General features: G+C 38.7%; 1 protein-coding gene across 14 annotated transcripts in view; it reads right to left on the reverse strand.

Annotated features, from left to right (window-relative positions):
• AOPEP (aminopeptidase O (putative)) overlaps positions 1-24,869 on the reverse strand; it is a 767,795-nt gene that overhangs the window by 33,002 nt on the left and 709,924 nt on the right. For 13 of the 14 annotated variants that reach the window (XM_073545970.1, XM_073545966.1, XM_073545974.1 and 10 more), the window contains one exon: positions 7,517-7,633. In XM_073545970.1, coding sequence (XP_073402071.1) covers positions 7,517-7,633 — 117 coding nt within the window. Of the gene's footprint in view, positions 1-7,516; positions 7,634-22,260; positions 22,401-24,869 lie in introns of those variants that run through there. The other variant, XR_012220365.1, reaches the window with a different exon arrangement.

Raw genomic sequence — 24,869 nt, forward strand, 5'->3', positions numbered from 1 at the left:
AAGTTTTTTCGGAAACAATTTGTTTTTAACATAACATGATATTTCTTAAAAAAAAATCGTAATCTTGCAATTTTCAAACTGGCCACTGGGGCTTTACTAGATTAATACTTTTCATTCTTTCGGGAATATTGTTTAGCAAGGCTCCTTATTGGTGGAGGCATGGTTACAATGACAGGTAATCTCTCTATACACAACATATAACACAGGTTCCACCAATCATAATAGATGAGGTCATATCTCACCCTGCTCTCCCCTTGACAATGACCTATGCACACCCTCATTAGATGCTTGATGCTTCAAGCAAACAACAGGGACAAAGTCAATCTGTTGCTCCTAATGTATATGTGAATTTTCCGAAACAACGGGAAATGAGAGTCTAAGAAAGCCCCAGTGGCCAGTGTAAAAATTGTAAGATTTTTTTTTTTAAATTTTTAATACAGATTGTAATATGGAGACAATACCATAATATTAAAAAAAAATAATACATTTTAGACACCAACTTGATGCAAATAATATCTTACTTTCTGGTGATAACTGCCTTTAGAAAAAGCATAAAATATAGACAATGAACTGCTGGGCATGATATTCCATATAATTTTAAAGAATTTTTAGAGATTTATATAGCTAATATAACCATAAGAGGTCAAGTTAGGCGTAGACCAGGGTTGGATAGTAGAACCCACAGAAAAGCTAAATTTGTGGCTCCCCTATCATCCTATGGACGATAAACTATTACTCGCTGCGCTACCTATTGTAGTTTACTAATCATTGTTGACCGTAAGAATCACCAACTAATGGTTTTTCAGCCAACACATGAATATACATAAGTAAATTAGTACATCGTTATCAAGCACTATATAAGTGGTGAAGCTCAACACAATCTATCTATTCCTAATGGTGAGAACATAAAGTGGACTGGGGGGGAGGATGGGTTCATGTTGGTAGACCAAAAGACCTGTCAATTACAGCTGCCTCACTGCGCTAACAATGTTATCTCCACCTTGGAGTAGGCTTTGGAGTCCTTGATATCACCTTGACTGATAAGATGAGAGTGGAAGATACGGACTTTGTAAAGGTCAGTGTGCCCTATTCTTTGGGGGAGCAGAAGTACTTTACTGACAGTTAAGACTGATCTTTTCTCTTTGTGTCGGAGATTTATTTTTTCATGTTGGTAATGAAATTACGGTGACTTGTAAGTCTTACTTCACTTTGCCTGACACTCCAGAATGAGATCTGTCCTGTTTTATTCCAAACTTCAGAGTCTCTCTTCTCCCTGTTATAGAACTGACATTTCACTGGTATTCGGCTCCGATGAAAATACATTCTAATTACTATATATAGTGAAAGTATGTTTGCATACTAATTAAAAATAACAGTCTGGCAACTGTAAATGTGTATAAACAATGTCAAAACGGCTGGAATAAAATGAGACAAATCTCTATTGCCCTATAAGGATATTTAGTGCTCAGTTCCTAACTCTACCATATTTGTTCTTTCACCCTTTTTAAGTATCGCCGGATATGAAAAGCCATGAAAAAAGAAAAGCTCCTGCGGAAAGGGAGTGAAAATACCTACTTACGTAAATAAACACATTCCTGCGTGTCTACATCAGCAGACTATTACAATAGTGTTGTACTCAGCACAAGGGTGAGAAGCAGGTTATTACACAGCCTGTGATTAGTACAGTGGGGTATGCTACATAGGAAATGCCGGACAGTTAATACAGCATCACCCTTTAGGAACTAGCTGGCTATGTAACTGGCAGAATCTTATACCCCCTTCACACGTCCGAGTAAAAGCGGTATCGGAAAAATTGTTCCGGTGTTATCAGTGTTTAGGATCAGTGTGCCATTCGTGTGTCAGCTGTGTGCCATCAGTGTGTCATTAGTGTGCCAGCAGTGCATCAGCAGTGTGCCATCAGTGTGTTGTAAGGAGGTGGCGGGGACCCCCATTCACTTCCCATCTCTCCGTTACCTCGTGTGGTACCCAGGTGGTTTGCATGTAATGTTTTATGTCATTTATCTATACTGAATTCATGTGCTGTGTTTGTATTGTCATAATATGTTATTTTAATGTCTAACCTGTGTTGTATATGCTCTCTGTTGTATTGTTAGGGTAGAGATAGAAAGAGTTAATGAAAGAGGCCGGTCAGGTCAGTGGGTAAGGAGCAGGAAGTTCCTGCATCTGGGCAGAGCCCAGGCAGGATTGCCAGAGGCAGGACGTGTGTCCCTGTCTGGGACAGAAAGGACCACCGGCTGGGGAATAAAGGCTATGGCAGTCTGCTGCTATTGCCGGCCAGGCAGAGTGGACAGACCCTGGGACCATAGGTTCATCTTCAGAAAGACTGTGTGGCACTCCAGTTTGAGCCATTGATGCTGACCGGCCTAAAGCAGATACAGGGGCAGAACAGGAACCCCTGTTTCAAGTACAGTAAAGTTCTTCCCTGTTGGATCAGAACTGTGCCTAACATGCTTTGTTCCTGGAACCTCACCCTCAGTGGCTGCAGTGAATATGGAAAATAAGGTAACTGACTGTGCTGTGGGACAGAGACCACACCAGTTTTTTCATGAACAAGGTTTGGGGTGTTTATGGACTGTTGCTTTAAGAGACTTGGTCATGACTACCACCCCGTGTCACCTTGTTACAGTGTCATCAGGGTGCCATCAGTGTGTCATCAGGGTGCCATCAGTGTGTCATCACTGTGCCATCAGCGTGTCATCAGTGTGCCATCAGTGCGTCAGCAGTGTGCCGTCAATGTGCCATCAGTGCACCATCAGTGTATCAGCAGTGCACCATCAGTGTGCCATCAGTGTCATCAATGTGCCATCAGGGTGCCATTAGTGTACCATCAGTGTGTGTCATCAGAGTGACAGAGTGCCATCAGAATGTCAGCAGTGTGCCATCAGTGTGTCAGAGTGCCATCAGCAGAGCGCCATCAGTGTGTCATCAGGGTTTCATCAGCGTGCCCTCAATGTGCCATCAATGTGTCATCAGTGTGCCATCAGTGCATCTGCAGTGCGCTATCAGTGTGTCATCAGTGTGCCATCAGGGTGCCATCAGTGTGTCAGCAGTGCGCCAGTGTGCCATCAGTGTGCCATTAGTGTGCCTTCAGTGTGTCATCAATGTGCCATCAGTGCGTCAGCAGTGTGTCGTCAGTGTGCCAGCAGTGCACCATCAGTGTGCCAGTGTGCCATCAGTGTGTCATCAATGTGCCATCAGTGCATCAGCAGTGTGCCATCTGTGTGTCATCAGGGTGCCATCTGTGTGTCATCTGTGTGTCATCAGTGTGCCATCAGCACGTCAGCAGTGTGCCATCAGTGTGTCATCAGTGTGCCATCAGTACGTCAGCAGTGCACCATCAGTGTGCCAGTGTGTCATCAGTGAGCCATCAGTGTCATCAATGTGTCATCAGTGTGCCAGCAGTGCGCCATCAGTGCACCAGCAGTGCGCCATCAGTGTGTCATCAGTGTTTCATCAGGGTGCCATCAGGGTGCCATCAGTGCGCCATCAGTGTGTGTCATCAGAATGTGTCATCAGAGTGTCAGAGTGCCATCAGAGTGCAATCAGTGTGCCATCAGTATGTCAGCAGTGTGCCACCAGTGTGTCAGAGTGTCATCAGTGTGCCAAAAGGTGTTCTTCCGGTATGACTAAAGAAAATGAAATTGCAAACTTCTCCTATAGTTTGCAATGTTAAACACAGACAGATTATAGATGACACACTGATGCCATCTGTGTGCTGTAGGTTCACACAGACCCATAGACTTATATTGGCCCTTGTCATCGGTGTTGCCAGTTTAAAACAGACATGGGAAGCATGGCCCGTGTAAAAACATTGTCATGTGCACAGCACCAAAGATTATAATGGGCATGTGTGGTATCACTGGAAAAAACGGATGCCACACATACTGCAAACATGGACATGTGAAGGGGGCCTTAGCGATACAGCAGTTGCTAACTACGTGCACATCCACACAAAAATGGTGTCTATTTGTAGGGTGGTAGGGTCCACTGAACCTGTCTGCTTCCCACATACTGAAGCATGGTTTACATTTTGGAAGGGGTCTATATTACAGCCTATGGTGAGTTTACATTGGCCAATGGTAGCTGTTAAATGACCACTGGTCAGCTACATAGAAGCCAATCGGCAGTAATTTAATAACCTCTTTAGACAGGTAAACTACACTTCCCGTACACACAGAACAATTGGTAATATGATTGTTCTGAATGCATAGATTGTCATTGTTCTCGGCAGCACATGTCCTGTTCATACAGAAAGATGCGCTGTCAAGAACGACGATTTACAAGCAAGTTTTAAAATAGTTTCACCAAATGAATGTTGGTTCATCGGGTGACTAGAAGCCTTGGATAATTGTCAGGAAATGAGTGTTCCTGGGAATTCTTGTTCACATAATTGTCCAGTGTGAATACACAATTACATTACCTTTATGAGAGATAATGGAGGATGTTAGTGGGTGATAATAGATAAGGACTGATTACCTTTCCTAGCAGTTTAGACAACTGTCAATGGTGAGGTGATGGGAAATGACATACAGAATGAGCAGGTTGTTTGAATCAGCTTACATTATTGTCAGTTTTCATGAGATTCAACATTTATGTATGAATATATCTCACCAGTATCACAATAAATGTGTCTTCTCCATCAGAACATTACATAGAAAGCTGCCTGAAAAGGACCAAAAGTGGTAACGTAAAAAAAGTGAAAGGTTTCTTAAAAATAACTTTTGTTATACTTTCCTTTCCCTAATCATTTCACATAAATTGGCTGCAGGACCTGAAGAAAGCCTCCACATGTTAGAAACAGAACCCAAGAAAGTTCTGAACTCGTTGTGTGTGAATATCTGTAAATTCCAAAGAAGTTACTCGAAGTTCTCTCCTTGCCTTATTTGTTCTGCATTCTCAGTCCAGACTCATAACTCCTGCTTCTCCCTCTGATCTGCATAACATCGCTCTCACTGGGACTCTACATTACAGGCTCTTTCCATCTGACTTCTAAAACCCTGCAGCCCGATAAGTGCATGGATCTAAAGGTACTGTCACACTTAGCGATGTACCAGCGATCCCGACCAGCGATATGACGCGGTCAGGATCGCTGGTGCATCGCTAAGTGGTCGCTAGTGAGCTGCCACACAGGCAGATCTCACTAGCGACATCGCTGGGGACGGGGGTCGCTACTTACCTGTCACACCAGGCGATCCTGCGTCCTCCCGCCCGGCTCCACGCGTCGCTCGTCGTCACAGCAGGAAGCGCCGCAGGAAGCTGACGACGAGAAACAGTCCAGGACGTTCTCGCGCGATCAGCGATAACCAGCGGGGGAGCGGGTCGTAGGGAAGTATCAGACGCAGCGATATCGCTAGCAATATCGCTATAACGTCACTAGTTATAGCGATATTGCTAGCGATATCTCTTAGTGTGACAGGCCCTTTACAGCCTTTTTTGACCACAGCTAGGAAGCCTTACTGGCTTCTTCTCTTTGCAGTCAATATGATATGGAAAGGCAATGGCTCTCTTATCAGAAAAGTTATAGATGTTGCCTAGTGGATAAAATATATGCCTATTGTTTCCTCGGTTATCATTAACAAACGTAAGGAAAATCAGCTCATTTGTCAAAAATGAATTATAAGTGTTATCTGGTTTGCACAAGAATGTGGATACTCCATAGTCAAGTTGATCACAGGAGGTCTACCACTGAGAGCCGTTACCATCAGTGTTAACTCTGTTGATTCCACGTTCCACCACTGTTGTGTATTATATAAACTTCATTTTTCAGACCTGCCGTTTATTCCCATTTGTCAATTTTAAAGAATTCTAAAGTTAAAGGACACCTCCAAGCTACAGGAAGATGGAAAGCAGTTATTACCAGTAATTAGGTAGAGTGTGAGACTATGAGGAGACAACGGTGAGGGGCCTACGGCTATTTCACATTTTACTGTCATGAGCCACAACATAAGACCTGTTCTACATATTTCAGGTCTGTCATGTAAAGAAAAAGTTCTTCAACACATCAATATTACATATAAGAATGTCAGATGAGACCTGTACACCTGCTTTATGTCATTCTATAGCCCTTAATTAACTACAGAATGATATTTATCCCATGGCGGAGATAAGGTGTAAGAATCCAAACACCCTAAACTTTAATACCCTTGTAGATCTTTACCATTGTAACACTACATGGCCTTTTTACATTTATAGATTGTACAATTAGTTTTACAGGTTGCAAATGAAGTCTGCCAGGTTACAGGTAATTATCTCAAAGAAATTACACTGACTTAGTAAAATGCCACTGTCATAAGCTCCTTTAAAGGGATAAATAATGGGAATATAGACAAAAAATAACCATTTTAAGTGCCAAACCCCTAATGCAAACCTCTATCCCTGCTTATGGGAATGTCCAAGTATCTAAACCTTTTGGTCCCATATTCAATCATTTACAATGACACACTTAAGTAACTTTGTACCAAAAGGTCCTCTATGGGCTATATTTGGTTATTTAAACCCAGAAATTTACCAATATAAGGAGCGAGTAAACTGTTACATTTTGAGGAGGCTGGAGGAGTAAAATCCATGTTATCTACCTGGTTACAGAAACAATCAGCACCCTTCAAACTATTTCTGGAAAAAATATCTATTCAATCTACTCAATGGGTAGAGGCCTCCTTCCATAAGGATCAGAAAGATAAATAGTGTTTGAAATTTGGGAATCCTTCATCAATATATTACCAATGTACAAAATTATATAAAAAATTGTTTAAATTCAACAGTGTGGTATCAAGAAAGAATTGTAGCAGGGGTGCTCCGGTTAAGGTGAACTAGTGGTGGTGGGGTCCGCAGGATCTCTCTAATTTTATTCACACCCTGGTTGTCAAGTGGAAGGACCCCCTAAGTCCAATGTGATTCTTACATATGGAATTGACATTTATGAAAATGATAATCCTCGTATTTACTTCATTGTTTTGGATGGAGCAGCCATTTGAATAGTTAATTGTTTTACTGATGTATATGTATTATTCAAACATAATATACGAGGGGGATATGCTGGGGGCAGAGAAGTTTTTCGTTTGTTATTTTACTTGTTTAAAAATTTTCAACAAAAACAATTTAAAAAAAAAAAAATCCAGAGTGTGGTTTCATAAGCAGAGAAAACGTAAAGCGGTTGACTAGGGAGTGAGTTTATTTTTCAAAATGCTGGAGACGGTTTTTAAAAAAATCCTTTGTTGCTCTCATTCCGCCTCCGACAGGCATTGACGACATCCTCAGAGGATGTCATTGCTGCAGTAGGAAGCAAAGTTTACTGGAGGATGGGCAGATTCAGATCAGGAGAATTAAAGGATTAGTAAAGTGAATATTTTTATCTTTTTAACCTCCCGCCGAAATTTTTAAAAACAAATTTCCTATCTAGATTAGTACAATTATTTTAAAAGATTGTATTTTAAAAGATTGGTTCCCACATTGGAACAGAAAAGGGATATCCATCCATAGGACGTCTGGATCTCACCTCTGCATCCTGCTCCTGCAACCTGTAGGTCTTCTTTAAGCTTTGCAGGGCCTTTGCGCATAATGTCTTCTCCTCTAGCAGCAAATCCAAAAGTAAAACCAGCTGATCTGGAACAATCTGTGAACAAATTATAAGCATTAATATACTCGTTTGTAACTATTCATAAAAGTCATTCATTTTCTACTCCATTTAAAGTTTGTATTATGGAAAACAAATCCATCTCCTATATTGAAAGGGATTCGGAGTAATAGGGAACACAACGCTCCTACAGTGTAATTCATCATAGAATAAAAATCACTCGTCACCACTATAACAAGCCGCGCGCTGTTTGTCCTGTGTGATTAAAAAGACGTATTTTACATCTGCCAATGTATGGTTAAGTGTGTTAGGGATTGGGGAAAAAGTGGGAGGTTAGAAAAGTTCCTGGGTCGTAACCCAGACATACACTGCTCAACGTCTTGTCACTTGTTTCTCGGATTGGAGTGACTAGGCCTTGTAGGTGAAAAAAGTCTGCAAGGCCTCACCCTTGACGAGACAGCTCTCTGTAAACAAGAATGCTATACCGTGAAATAAACATATAGATCAAAAAAAGATATTTCTCTAAGAATACATTTAAAGAATTTTCAGACTTTTTTTTCCATTCATACTCATCTAAGCCTCACCTAGGATGAACTAAAAATAAAAAAAGCCACCAGACTTTCCGTGCATGTAGAGCATTCCTTTTATGTCAGAACTTTACAGAACGCAGAGATGCGGTTCAACGAGGAAGACTTTGAAATGTTACACGAAGGAAATGCCTCGCAAACAGAAAGAAAGGAAGTGGGAGATACACAATATACAATTCTATTAAAGACAACACATGAGAAAATCGTCAGCTGCCCCCCAAAATACACAGGTTTCTTTTCAGTGGTCGTAGTTGATCCATTACAAGTCTGGCAGCTTGGTGTCACGCTCTCCCCTTGTAAATCTCTTACAAATGCATGTTCTATATTTCTAAAGACCAGGTGTTAGAGCCCAATATAAATTACCCAGTTGCCAGACAGCTTATGACAGCTCAAACTTTCATAACAACAATGGCTGCCCTCAGGCCTCCTATATCTTATTTTACCGCCACAACTGACATTTAAATTAAACACCATTTGCATTTTACCGAATTCGTTTCAGTTTGCAAAGCCGTTGTCAAATTTCTGCCCTCTAGCATCAAAGCCTTTTTATCTCCCAAAATGTAGGTATTCGTTATAGAGAAGCAAAAGTTATTGTTGCACAGGTGAGGCCAGATGTGCCCAGTGTATCCGAAGGGATCGGATATCTACACCTTAGTCTGAAAGTCGGGTAAATAACACCTGTCACGTAGGTAGTACATTTAATAAGAAACAGGCCTTTTATTTCTTATATGGCACGCATCCGATTTGTTCCGAATGTAGGCAACTTTCAAACGACTTCTTACAAATGAAAAATAAAAACATGCAAAAAGTAAAGCATCTAAAAAAAAAAACCTACAAAGTGATTGGGTACACTCTGCAAAATAATAATATTGTGCTATGTTATTAGAAATATTATTAAAAATGACTTTTATTGAGCCAGAATGAGGAGTGCATAAAATGATCATTTGAATTAAATATCTCTCATTTTTTTAGATTTGAGTAAATTGGTGAAGGTGGAAATTTTACATTCACAAAGTATAAAGCACCTCCAAATACTTGGTATATAACGAAGTCTTATCTTATGATTTACATCTTTCCTTGATAAAAGAATCAGCTATTTTGGTACACACGGGCACGCTGAAAATTGTTGAATGATGATATAAAAATTACAGTAAAGTTGGGGGATATAAATAGTGAAGCGATAGATACTATAATAATGCTAAATGTATATGAACAAGTAGGAATTATACATATAATGATGACTGATCATATTGTAATACTTTTTTTTTTTTTAATAAAAACATTAATGTCATCTCTTAACATCCCAATGAAATTAACCAAAATGCGCCAGTATCTATCTATCTACAAAAAAGATGAAGGCAGCACAACAAAAGTCGAAAATATGGTGATTTATTAACCAATCATGTCAGGGCGATGTTTCATTCCAAGGGTGGAACTTTTTCACGAAAGCGCTTCAGAAGATAAAACTGGAGAAAAGGTGGTTTTACTCCTCCCAACATTAAATCCTCTTTTTTCCCCACCTATACCGCCTCAACTTTTGTTGTTTTGCTATTTCATTGGAGAATTTTTGGCATTTCCTTTGAGAATATTTTTTGCAAACACTACTGAAGACTGTGTTGATATCAATCTATTTACCTCTAATCTATATTATCTATCTTCTTCAAATTGTAATAAGAAGTGTAAATGATGAATCCATTGTACAAAGTGCATCTTTTCTTTCATATGACGTGATAAAATCTCACGTCACGGCTCAATCTCACGGCTAACACGGTACAAAGATATACATCTTTCCTGATAAAATCTCATGAATCCAAAGTTTTTCTAAAGCGTGTTAGTAACAAAAATTGAGCTAAAAAAAGCATCCGTATGAATAGCTGAAATAAAGAGAACACATTTGCCTACTGCACGCCTACCGCATGACATAAATCCCCGCAAAATGCCGAAAGACTATGACAATATAGTAATATTAAATTTCTCCACCACGCAAATCAAAACTTAAAAAATATAATTCTAACATCTGAAGCATTCCTAATATTCCGACTTCATCTTCCAGCATGTAAATGTATGACTTTATCAGACAGGAAATTCGACCTAGCGTTATTGTGGAGAATTGAAACAATGAGAAAGTTAAAGAAGAAACCCCCCTGCCTTATACAAGGAGGAAAAAAAAAAACTTGTGGTTGCCGGACACAGCCCATCTGTCTCACAGCAGAAAAAAAAAAGCAAGACCACCCACAAGACCAGGCATGATCTGTCAATCCATACATTACAGCAGGACAATCAAAGGCAGGTTCTAGGTCTGCAGTTGAATACTGACCTTTCCACAGGCATGAAATGTGACATAATTCTGCACTTAACCATCCCCAGCTCCAACCCAGGAGTGGAGATCAGACACATCGCTCTACAGCTGCCATGCCGAATATCCCATTTGGTTCAGGCTGCACTTCAATGAGGGTATTGGAATCCTCCTCAGAGAGAAAATGTGCTGTGGACTAATGCAGCGAGCGATTGATAGTGGCGTGTTTTCTATTATTACTCCATTATCACGCTGGGATCTGTGCCTAAATGAGGCATACTTCCTCCCTGATGCCATTTCCTTTTATCCTGCCTGTAGTCTAAAAGCGGATCAATGGGAGTAATACATATGATGTCACTTCAATTTACAGACACTGCCGCCCCTCTTTCTCATAGTTTAGATAGATCAATTCTTCCCAAAAATGGTTAAGAAATGCTTACGGATCTTCTTCTACCAGAAAAGGGTTCTCTGCTATATTTATCCAACTTACTACGGCAAGAACTGTTTATACTGAATTAAAGAGTAGAGAAAAGCGAACATGAAAGTGGCATGAAACGGTTTATTATGGAGCGTTGCAATCACGCAGAACAACAGACTGCAATCTTAACCGCTTGCATACCACTAACAGACCATAAGCATCCCCCATAACTGCAGTAACCAAAAATGCACATATATACATACAGCTCTTGCAAAAATTAAAAGACCACTTCCAAATGTTCAGTTTGTCTGATTTTTCTCTTTATAGGTATATTTTTGAGTAAAATGTAAATTGTTCTTTTAGTCTATAAACTTCTGACAACATGTCTCCGAATTTCCAAGCAATAAATGTTGTATTTTTTTTTCTGACAAAGAAAATGGTCAAAATTAAAAAAAACAAACAAACAAACAAACAAACAAACAGTGCTTTCAGAACTCAAATAATGCAAAGAAATGTTCATAATTATTTAGAAACAACAACACTTATGTTTTAACTCAGGAAGAGTTCAGAAATCAATATTTTGTGGAATAACCATGATTTTTAATAACAGCTTTCATGCGTCTTGGCATACTTTCCATCAGTCTTTTACACTGCTTCTGGCTCAAAAATGTAAGCAGTTCTTGTGTGTTTGATGGCTTGTGACTATCCATCATCCTCTTGATTACATTCCAGAGGTTTCCAATGGGGTTCAGGTCTGGAGAATGGGCTGCCCATGACAGGGATTTGATGTGGTGGCCTCTTAATTTCTGCCAGAGCTGTGTGTATATATATATATATATATATATATATATATATATACACACACATACACACAGGTATGCCTAAGGTATCCCTAAGTTTCTGTTGCGTTCCCTAATCATCTTCTGCTACCTGGATAGTATTATACAAGCCCTATATTTTTATACAGCCCTATATTAGTGCTACGCAAAAAGTGACAGTTTCACACTTTGTTTTTCCAGGGTCGACCACTAACACTCATTTCTGACAGCTGAATCTAACAAGACCCCCCTACAACCTGTTACAATATAGATAAGCTTTACATGTAAATGTGGGCTTCCACATGACAAATTTGCTGCAAAAATGTCGGCAACTGTAAATCAGTTTTGTACAACTGAATGGAGTCGCTTCGGCAACAAGCCCATGGATTTCTGCAAGCGCTAATCAGATGTGTGACGCAGTTGCAGAAATTTCGCCAACAAATCTGCCAAGTGGGAACATTTGCAAAAAACGGTAAAGTATACAGACAATAACAAATCATACACAATTAAAACCATATTATATACACTTATATTTCCACCCAAAAAATTCTTTTAACACCAAATAAAACAAATAATAATAATAATCCATAAACAAGCACCTTCCCATGTCCATACACAACACTAGCAGTAAGCCCCAAAATTCAAATATTCCATATCAGAATAAGTCACAGACAACAGTAGACCATGTTTCGGAGGTTGGGTGTTTATACAATTTTGTGTGCATTTTTTTTATAACTTTTTATACATTTTTTGTATTAATTTCTGTGTGCATTTCCCTTTTCATGCATTTACCATTTTTTAAAAATTATTATTATGCTTTGCTTATGTAGCACGAGCATTAAAAAACAAAAATAAATAAAATAAAAACAAAGTTAATATGTAGAAAAACAGTACAGGAAGGAACAATAAAGATATAAAAATCATGGCTATGGCCTAATACATAAAAAGTAGAAATAGAATACGGTAATTCTTGACAATTCTTGAATGATTCTTCCTGACCGTTGAGCAGCTAACATTTAAAATACACCTTACCAATATGATAATATTTTGCTTCCGTTTCATTATTATTATATGGCCAGTATAGCTTACTAATTTCTGAGTTCACTTTCATTTGCAGTGTACATCATCATATTTTAGAATACCACCCAGCAAACTTTCTGAAGCCCTTTGCGCTGAATATTTCGAGAACTTTGCCAATCTCCTCTAGGAAATAAAGTATACATCATATAATATTTTTTATCTGGAAAGATACAGTTCATTAAGATATTTCCTACGAAAACGTTAACACACTGGCCAAAAATATATTGTCTCAAATAGCTAAACTTAGGTTTTCCGTCCTTTCACAACGGCAGATTTCAACAAGTAGCTCCATTTCGTTCATGTAATGATGACACTGCACTAAATGGAGCAGTCACGCGAGTCAATACAAACAGCAAGCAGTGAAACAGTGATACAAACCTATCGCCTCATTCCACACCTTATACCCCTACTGAGGGCAAAAAAACCAGGAAAAAATTCACTACTCAAAAAAGCATTGTTCTTACAAGCCGTTTACATTCACTCTGCTGTAGAATGACATTTGCTACACTTCGTACCTAGAAAAAGCTGCTGCGTGAGAAGTTGTATTTCCTTTACTAATGTACTATTTAAAGTGGGATCTCTGCAGTAATTTGACTTGACATATTGGAAATAATTAAATAGGGCAGTCCAAATTGGCTTGGCTGATATAAGCCCCCTTACTATTCTGGAGCACTTACTTATGTATGTACTTTTGCAACATTCACTACACCAAGATTTTTTTTTTATCCATTTTTTCCATGCTTTACTTTTTTTTTTAAGTAACATTTGTCAACAATTTTCAAACAAAATGAACTCAAAGAACCAGTTGGTCCCCAAGCCACAACAATGGAGGGTCTTGTAATCTTATATAATCGCAGGTAAGGGGCCATACATGGGACATGTCACTCACTACTAATGCCTCATGCTAAAAACAAAAACATGTCTGAAGATCAGCTGCCTCATAGCCTTTGAACTACCAGAGTGCACAAAACAGAGGTGACTGCGGAGATGGCAATCTTCATCAAACACATGGATAATGGATGAACCTAATCCATAGATCAACAAGATTAGGCGACTGAATATATATATATATATGTGGCTATTAAATATAACACTAGTTCACTTTAAATATCAGCAGCTGAGTTTTCTTTCCCAAGGATCAAAAAAAGAATAATCTTTTAGTTTTCCAGTCAATTGAAAATAATTTGGGGTGCATTCCAGGACAAGGCATGTCTGGATGAAGACAAGTAGAAGCTCTAGTTTCTAGGTAGGGTCTGGGTAGGAATGTTAAATACACAATGTCCCTTAGGCAGACACCAAATTTCATCTTATGGTTAGCTGGCTTCAAAGTTAAACTATTCTTCAAATACTCATTAATCTCAGTCCTATATAACCATTGTGATTTACAAATACATGAAGAATCAGCTGTCTACATAGACCGGCCAACCTTGCCTAAGCCGGTCGCACATGGGGCATTCCCTTCAATTACTCACATAGGCATTTTTCTGAAATTTAACTTGATAAATAATGCTATAGTCCTTCAAATCTTCTTTTTTTTTACTATTCCAGTAAATAGATTGTCACAGCTGAAAATATGTAAATTTGATGGGAAATACGTTAAATCATTCCTGTGTCTAGAGTAGACACAAAAAGTAGTAGAAAATATATATATATCGGACTATAATTCATTCCGGTCTCCTAATTCTAACACTTACACATAAGACTAATCAACATAGTATGCTTTACCCAAGCTATGTGTGTGTTCAGAAGGGGTCAAAACACTAGGGCAGCATATCCTAGCTGAAGGTCATATCGTGTTAAGACAAACCCTGAAAATATTTTCCATTAGATTACCTCAAGGAATAAATCCAGCTAACCCTAAACGTGGACAGACTGTAGGAGTGCATATATTTTAAGGTTTCTATTCAGTACCAATAATTTACATTTCTAGACTGGTAGCAATTGTTGTCACCGGTAATGAGCTGTACTGATAGTGAGAACCCTTACAGATGCACCTAAAATCACAGAAGCCAGACCAATTATAGAGCTGTAAGCTCCATCCAGAGGAAGTCCTGAAAGCTGATGCAGGCCCAGAGGCTACAAGAACTTGTACAGCATGTCCAAGGAAAACATAAGGAGCTAGAAGACTTCATCTTGCTTTAATTAAACAAAGGGGTTGTCCACCATTGTTGACATTTTCTTTCTTACTTAAATGCATATAGTTTGGGATAAAAATAAATTTTGCAATTCAGTTCAGGCTCGGACTGGCTGATAGGGCAACAGGTGAATTCCCCGGTGGGCCCCTGTGCAGGAGTGGGCCTCCCATGTGAGCAGTGCAAGGATAAAGCAACATCTCATCATTCATTTAACAAACTAACCAGATTAATATATCAAAGCATAGGTGAGTTTTTGAATGAGGGTCAGGTAATATTGCATCTGAACAGTGGGGTCCCAATATCAATATTACTGGTGGGCCTGTTGGCATTTCAGTCTGGCACTGATTGGGTTTAATTGAAAATTTTGCACTTTTTGCCTTCTACAGTCTTTGTGGTACACTTATCTTTTGCTGGTTGCAGAATGAATTAACTGACGATTCAGGAGCGAGATCGTTCTGACAGTCCAGTGGGAGGGTTTGTAGTTTTTTTCTGCTGACTTATGACCACATCAATATTGAAGGTGCAAGGAATCAAAGAGCCATTAAAAGCAAAAAATTCAAAATCTGTATTGAAACCAAATTATAAAAAATGACGATCAGACCATGTTCCTGTACGGTCAGACACGGCCATTACACAGTACACAGCAGGGGCACATGTATAAAATTATCTCAGCACACGAACATTTTATTTAATCACATCCAATTGTGGAAATAATTATGATTTCAAAATCTATAGATTAAAATGAATTTTTGTTTGTGGGAAAACCCCTTTCAAATTTGTGCATAGTAATACATAGTACTTATATTTTTTTAAAATATAGCTGAAACCATTACAGAATGCCTTGTATGTCATGTCTGTAAGGTATCTGACTTTCAACTTGAGCATATAGAAAACATGTGTATCTTAATTAATATTAGTAGGCTACACAAAACAAGCAGCCATCTCTAGAGGTGCCCGAACATCTTCAATAGCTGGTGATTGAATGTTTTCTTGGCTGAAAGCATTCACTCTTTACCCCCTCATACACATGTATAGCTCATCTAGACAAGTGTTTGTGTATTTTCAATGGGGAGAGGGGAGTAGGTCGCTACCAGGCATCTCTATTTAATATACACATAAGATAGTCAGCAAGTCCTGGCAAAATCGCTAGATTCTGATGATTTCTTTCTAATGTGGATGAGGTCTTTAGAGGAATCTATATATGGCGCCGCACCCTATCTCCAGCACAGGCCACAAACCACCGTCTTTCCTGCCGACTGTGACTGCACGGAGGTGAGTGGGCAGGCAGCGGCGGGACCCCCACACACACACACACTGCCCTCCCAATGCGATAGCAACGGGCCCACCTCTAGTCAGATCATAATTGTAACGGAGTCTTTAACTTCATTTATCAATTATTTGAGTCCCAGAAACTGCTATGACAATGAAGAGAAGATAGAGACCCTAAGCACTTTGCCCCTAATGTCAAGCTTTTAAGGTGTTGGTTGCTTTTTCCCGCTGCATGAATGGGCTGCACCCTAATGTCACATCCAGTTGCTTGTGTTAAACCAGTAAAAAAATTTTAAAATGTATTATTAAATGTCTACTATATATCATTGCAGTTTCTACAGGTACGATTTGCCTCAAAGTCATTTTTATTAATAGTGTGGCATTGATTGCTCTTAGATCTAAATGCACTATATTATTTCTGTGTACACGACATTTAAGCAGTTATGTCTACTGGTATATTCTTTGGTTCCACTGTATTTGGCAAAGATGTAAAAGGTTGCGCTGTATAATTTATTCATTCATGCCCATAATGGAGCTTGCAATTTCCTTACCACAAACACTCAAGTGTTATCGGAACCTGCCATCATGTTTTTGTGATGTGGGAAGAAAGCAGAGTACCCAGCAACCTTCCACACAAATACGAGAAAAAAAAAGGGTCTAGCATCCGGTAAACTTTATTTGATAGCTTAGAAATGATTCATTGTGAATAAGGTCTAGTCCAGAAAACAATTTGTGAATTGCACACGTCACTTAACTTTTCTTCAAAATTCGCTTTCTCACTAGACAAAATGGAAACAAATGTGTGCCATGCGACCATACCCCTCAGTGAGCTGCAATCCACATCAAAGCCACAACCGGGTCTCGAGAGTTACTGAATGATTCAAGAGGAAAGGTGAGGAAGATCATATATGCCGTACACACATTTATGAGTAATCAATACAGAACGTATACCAACAGCAGGAAGAATAGAAGACATTTATATGTTATTTCTAAGATTTAAAATGCTTTTAATATACTTTCATCGGGATAACACAGAAATACTAAAAGTCTACTTAAATGTACCCATGGCCTCCGTATGTACACTTTCTAAAACCAGGAAGGGCCTCTTCCTTGGAAAAGAATAACATAATGCTATGGGAAACACTTCAGTCATCATATTTGTTAATCCCATCTTTCAACAATACAGAATTCTTTGCGCCACAGTATGTGTGTGGTCTACAAAGGACATCCAACCGGTGAGCACATACTAGGGGGCTGATCCCGCAGGTGAAGCCTGAACCACATAGAGTCACACCACTTTACCCTCTAACGTTTCAAGGAAGAAACATAAGGGTAGAAATTTGCTGGGAGTTGTCTTATGATTTATCTCCCTTACTGACCATGTTACACCACCTCACCAGTTAGTAAATAGACATTATAGAGCACACCGAGTCCACACATTCTGCAATGTACATTTAGTGTGAATACGCAATATGCCAGTCAACAAGGTCTACTGTGAACTCCACTACTTCTACCATTCTTCTTCATATCAGCTGACAACAGCATGATATCTTATGATTTCATCTTTGTCTGAAGCCCACACCAAACTTTTAATTTTCCTTCTAAACTAAAAACTATTAGAAATACCCTTCCATAGCTTACATTACAACACATGTACATAAGAGTGTGCACTGTCCTACAACGTAAGGAACATTAGTGACAGTTTCCATACACTAGCCCTATCCTGACATTGTCAGTTGCTTGCTTCTTTATATACGGTAAATATATATCATATATTCATTAATCCGGTATAAGACTAAACAGATCACCCATGATATTATGGCTTTTTAAAATATAGTTTTTTACAGTATTATTGAAAAAAAATATTCGCATGATTTCACAAATTTTTTATGTGGTTTATCACAAACGACACCGTCTTTTTTCCTATATTTTAAAGCACTTCTACATAATCACATAATAATAAGAATTAACATTATACTGTTGTACTGTGACAGTCAGAGGTTTGGTCCTGAACTGTTCATTTCTTTTTAATATAGACTTCTTTTTAATATAGAAGAAACATATTTAAGATAAATATTGCCAAATAACGGATATTGGATTCTGGAGAATTTAGCTTTTCTTCTCCCATTCTCCTATTTGTAAGCAGAGAACTAGCACGGCACGCAGATAAGAAAGTTGGGGCAGACTAAACAAGTACGGTATTTTTCTAATGCATTACATGTGATGCTATTACTATTGGGAATGAAATCAGTATTTCTAATAATGCACTTTTTTATTCTAGTTTGCTATTTGTCCATCATAAGCTTTTGTTTGCATCTCGTGAAATTTCTACAGGTAACCATTTTTCAGACCATTACAATTAAGCCTTTAAATCAAAGAAATGATACCAGCACAGACATCCAAGTTAAGAAATTGTGACAGTATAAGGAGTTGGCCCTAACAATGCCTTTATAGTAAATCAAAGTAGCACCAGTATACAGGTTGCATAAAAAAAGAAAGGAAAAACAGTCATCAAAATCAATTAAAGAAAAAAAAAGAATGACTGTAACCGAATGACGTAACCTGGTTACATTTTCTGAGCCATCACAAACCTACAAAGGTCACTTGATTCATATATTGCACTATGAGCCTACACAAGTTAGGTTATATTGTCCCATACAAAGCATAGTAATAGTCTAAAACACGTGCACCAGATTAACAATTAACATTGAGTAAATGTGTTTGACATCACATATTTAGGTAGTGTATAGCAAGTAAAGCGCAGAATTATAAGGTTACCTGGCTCTGGAGACAGATGAATGACTGAAAATGCAGCTTAGATGTGGACAACACCGGAATCCCTGCCCCTGTGTCTGTTCTCACCTAGATTGCTCTCACCTGGCTATACCTTTCATGTCGGCACAATATTGCGCTCTGCTGTCAGACCAGGTGTCCACTCCCTTTACATCAGACCAATCGCTTAATAGCTTTGAACCTGCCCCACCTTAAAAAAAAAAAAAAAGCCTTCACAGGTTTAAATTCTCCACCCTATAGTTCCCATTATTATTAGAGTGTCTAAAGACTTTGTTCTTGGAGCCATCAACTCTCACCATGTAATTACATTAATGAAAAGATTTCATTCTTGTGTTAACCCTAATGCTCCTGAAAGCTAAAGAAGCCGTTCGAAGGGTAGAAGTCCTACAAGTAAAAAAATGATATAATGTCCTTCTATATCTGGACGTCTGTAACCTCCGAAGAATTTCCGCAACAAAGGATTAATGCTGTACCACATCAACGCTGGCTAAAGCCTTACTATATTTTGATGGCTATCCCCTTATACCCACAGGGGAAAAACATGTTGCGTCCTTTAGATCCTTTGCCAAGTAAAAGCCTGCAGTTTATTAGGGACTGTATAAGCTAAAACCGTGACACAAAACTCCAGTTTATAATTACATGGCACCAAGCACCTTATCAGAAAGGCAAATAAAGTTGCTTTTTCCTGTTTTTAAAAGTAATCATATCCAGAATTTATAAACGGCAGCTGCACAACATCAGCGCTCGTTGCAAATTCACTGCAAGTTTGGAGAAAAAGTTATACTGTTTTAATTCTAGTTTTACAACATTTTAAATGCTAATTTATTAAAACTTTGAGTTTCTAATAATTTAAATATTTTGAAAAAAAAAAAGGGGTTTGCCTTTATTTTCAAACGAATTGACAAAAGTAACAGAGTATTCTACGTTAAGAACAAGCTTAGGACCTCATAACAACAAAGCTTGCTCGGTGGAGGGAAATATTTTCTCTTTTCTTTCAATTCTGACTTTGTTGATGCTGTCGTTGAGTCCACTCAAATACTAAGGTTATGTTGACATGCCCAGTAGTTATTTCTGCTTTTAGATCCAGTTTGGGATGACAAAAGGGAAAATAAAATGATTTAGAACAGGATTTATTCACTTGAATGGGGAAGGAAATGTCCTACATTTTGCCTTCTTTCCAGCTGCTATTCGTTTTTTTTTTTTGCTGGGTCAAAAAATACAATCTGCACAACGTTTTTTGTCGTCTGGCACAAAAATGGATAACAACTAGTGATGAGCGAGTATACTCGTTGCTCGGGTGTCCTCCAATTATTTTGGCGTGCTCGGAGATTTAGTTTTTGTCGACACAGCTGAATGATTTGCAGCTGCTAGACAGCCTGAATACATGTGGGAATTCCCTAACAAACAGGCATTCCACACATGTATTCAGGCTGTCTAGCAGTCACAAATCATGCAGCTATGTCGACACAAGCTAAATCTCCGAGCATGCCAAAATACTCGAAGGACACCCAAGCATGTTCGGGAAAAGCCGAGGAACGAGTGCTCATCACTAATAACGACTAAATCAACTTTTTTTAAAACACTGAAGTACACGGGAAACGAACCATAATGCATGATTTTCTGTTATAACATCCATAAATTGATCCATTGTTTAAGCAATACTCATGCCAGAAAGTGATTCAAGGACACTTCTAGTTAAAACAGGTCAGCTGAAAATGGAAGACAAATGGATGCAAAATGGAAAGTGTGCATCTGGTTTTGCTCCATCTGTAATGGATCCAGTTTTTTTAGTTGCAAAAAAAAAAAGACAACTTGATATTCGACCAGAACCTTAACTCAGTGAACAATGGCCATGGATGAGCCCCTACATATCGTTACCAGCTATTTTTTTTTTTGCAGTCTCTTGATATGGATGCTACATGGAATCAGAGTGTCTAACTGGATATCTCTGCGGGCATATTCATATAGATCCAAGTATAGGAAAGGTCGCACTCGATAGGATAAAATATAGCTCGTTTATTGACACATATTTACATGTCAGGTCTGAGTGGTGTGGCAAGAGTGTTCACAAGCTGACAACGGCCATTTCGCGCTGTTCAAGCGCTTCCACGGACCCGAGTGCGACCTTCCCGATACTTGGATTCAATGAGTTGATCGCTGCGAGGTCAAGCACCCAGGAGCATTGGATGACAGCCTGCTGCCAGACGCATACCATCAGCTGATATATGGTAATAGCGGTGCCGTCCGCAGTTTCTATTCATTATATTCATATAGATGTAGCATTTCTTAAGGTCTGTTTCACACATCAGTTTTTTCAAATCAGTCAAAATCCGCCGTTTTGCAAAAAAAACGGATTCGCCATTTTGCTTGGCGGATCCGTTTTTTTTCCCCATTGAGTTGCATTACCGGCGGATCTTGACGGATGGCCATCCGTTGGATCCGATTTTTTGCGGATCCACCAAAATTTTTGGCTTCCCCTGACATGCCTGGACGGACAATGCAATGTTTTTTCGGGCGGCCCGATCCGCATTTTACATTGTGCATGCCTGGAGGATTTGCCTCGGCCGCAAATTTAACCCTAAACCCTGTTCTGGCGGCTGAAAAAAATTCTCTCTCCCCAGGCAGCGGTTCCTTTAAAATTCTTCCTTCAACGGATCCGTTAAAACAACGGTCCAGTGCCAAACATTGTGGTCAGTACAGGAACGGATCCGTTGTCCGCCATTTTAGCGGATTTTAACTGACGAAAAAAACTGATGTGTGAAACAGGCCTAATACACAATGCATTAACTATATGCTGTACAGAAATTTTATAGTGATGACGAAAACTGGAACTGAACATGAAATAAAGAAAAAGTTGTTGAACATGCCATGTTCAATGCCATCTTTTAGAATTCCACTACATTCTGGTAATGATTTTCAGTGCTGAAATAGAAATAACTACAGGGGATCATAGATGGTGTGCATAAAAAATATAACAGCAGTCGTGGGTGACTAAGGAAATGGATGTCAAATGGAAGGGAAAATTTGAACAGTAAACGTGTAGTACACTATTACAAGGTATTTTATTATTAGAATGCCAAGAATTTAATTTTCATGAAGAAATAAACGTAAAGGGGATTCATGCTTCATATAAAAATACATTTGGCTAAAAAGTTAGCATTATAGGTTTCACTAAGAAGAACCAGAACACATTACAACTAGAAGACCATTGCAGACACCAATGATCCCCCAAGCATGGACAATGTGTAGCGTCAACAGTAGAAGACTCACTGTAAGATTTGCCGTGGAAAAATGGCCACCAGACCACGCCTAAGTCTGAAGTATGAATCCATCCATTTCATACTGATATTTTATGTAATTGTGCATGTGACTGGTTGATTCCTCATCTTTGGAACCTTCTTTGAGCGAGCCTGAAATAAATGGGAGATACAGAAAACTCCTTTGCTTACTTGCTTCCAAGTGAATGTTAAGGCTTACAGATTGCTTTCTACATAACACTAGGCACACAACCATGCATAACCATATGCATGATCTAATGTGTATAAATGAAATGACAGATGTTCTGTAGGCAAAACAGTTTCACACCTAGGGCTTTGTATAGCTCAACTAGAAATATCCCAAAAAAATTGAAAAGAGTTTCATGCACCATTTGCGAATATTTCTGTGTGCCCTCGATATTGCCTCCCACCAAGCCAAGCAGCCAAATAATGTCCAGAAAATAGTGGCACGGGGATTGTTTTCTTTGTGGAAAAAATTTTACTTTTATCCCATCCTTAAAAACGTATAGCAACATACAGTATATGCATGGCAATGTTTTGGCAGTTAGCTGCCTTTTTAAAGCCAGAATTCAGAAATATAATCCAGCAATACAGGCTGTATCTATAAAGTTCAAGAAGAATGTAGCGGCACTCCATCCCTCTGAATCATATGGGTCGATGGGAGTGCCGTCTACCCAGTGCAGTCCATATGATATTTAATTGAAATAAAAGTGCATATTTAAAGGAATGAAGAGCCACTACATTATTCCTGAGCTTTATGGATATTCTTCTATTGCTGTGCTGAGCACTGTTATCTGAGCACAAGATGTCTTGATAAGCAGCGCCGTGTTGCACATATAGCTGGATAAATTTTGGAAAGCCGTTGATATATGTATTGCACAATGCAGGCGAGAGTTTTGTCCTTGTGTTTTTAGGCTGTATTCTATTTTTGAATTCTGGCTTGCATATGTTGCTATAGGATTTTATGGAAAGAATAAAAGTAAATTAAAAAAAAACAAAAAACTTTGACTAGTGCATTTTTTGGCCTATGAGACTTTTATTCTACCTCCTAGGTTTTGTATTACGTAGTGAAAAAATCCAGCACCAAGAGGTTGCACTCCAGCGAACTTTATTCCAGAATCTTCATATTAAAGCATAGACAACCGACAATAGAAAAAATGGCAGAAATAGCAGAGGTCCCAGACACCGCTTTATGCATTTCAGGGCCAAATATGCCCCTTAGTCATAACCTTATAACCTGGTTATGACTAAGGGGCATATTTGGCCCTGAAACACGTAACTGGTGTCTGGGACCTCTGCTATTTCTACCATTTTATCTATTGTCGGTTGTGTATGCTTTTATATGAAGATTTTGGAATAAAGTTTGCTGGAGTGCAACCTCTTGGTGCTGGATTTTTTCACTACGTATTAGATTTTCCTGGAATGGCTGCCGTGCACAAAGTGGACAGGTGAGCTAAAAAAGACTTTCTCCTTTACTTAGGTTTTGTATTATCTTGCATGCACACGTCTTTGTCATAGACATAAAAAATGAACATTTGTCAGTTTTATTTAGCGATTTAGTCTTTCTTCACAGAAATGAAGATATGCTAAAAACAGATTTGAATCTCTGTGACTCATTTACTTTATGACTCATTTTCTCCCTGAAACATTTTAAAACACGCCCTCCTAGCGAAATCTCAAGGCTGTACATTCCCATTTCACCTCATTCTTCTTGCCAGAAGTTCTCAATCAGCAGACGCTGCCTTTTACAGGACTTTGCACCCCAAGGGGGAAAATAGGAAGGGAGTAGCTCCGTCAGTAGCAGAACACACTCAGGGCTTGGCTCTACACGTTTTTAGGCTCCTGCAGCTTCGGCACCAAAATTCAAATTAAATGACTAACGGATAAGCGTTACCAATCCTCATAAACAGTTTAATGATGAATATATATGAGACTGTATATATTTAATTGATATGTTCTGGTTTTATTCAAAAAGGAATAGAAAAAGAATAACAAATATATCTTTAAAAAAATGTTTGTAAGTCTCTTATATTGAACCCTGTTACATTTTCTTTTTTCCATACAGTATTTTAATTATCTATGCATGTATCTATAACAAATAAAAATAATAAGCACCTCCTAGCAAAATGAAAATATTGTACAGGTGCATGGTGCTTCAACGATATCACAACACACAACTACACCCTAAGTGCTCCAAGTTACATCTCAACATTGAATACATGAATTTCAAAGTTATTACTGATATGTAGAATATCTATGTGTGACCATCTACAAGCGACCTCATGAGATGGGTACCTACACTAACATACTTACCTCTCCTCAGCCTACAAATTTAAAGATCAGGTAGGATCCAGCTCTACTTAAAAACAGCTTTGGACAGAGGAGTGCTGGGACAATAAATGTACAAGTGCTCTCACAATTTGATAATAATGTGAACTAAGAACTTCACATTTATAAGTACTATCTATATAGCAGTAATGCACTTTTATGTTTGCGTATACCTTAAAGGTGTTGTTCGGTCCAAATTGATAAGTTTAGTCACTCTGTATGATGCAGACTTATGAATCCCCCCAATACACACAGTGTGCCCTGCGAGGATTC

Source organism: Dendrobates tinctorius, unplaced genomic scaffold (genome assembly GCF_039654945.1).
Source record: "Dendrobates tinctorius isolate UK_male_01 unplaced genomic scaffold, ASM3965494v1 ptg000144l, whole genome shotgun sequence".
Lineage (NCBI taxonomy): Eukaryota > Metazoa > Chordata > Amphibia > Anura > Dendrobatidae > Dendrobates > Dendrobates tinctorius.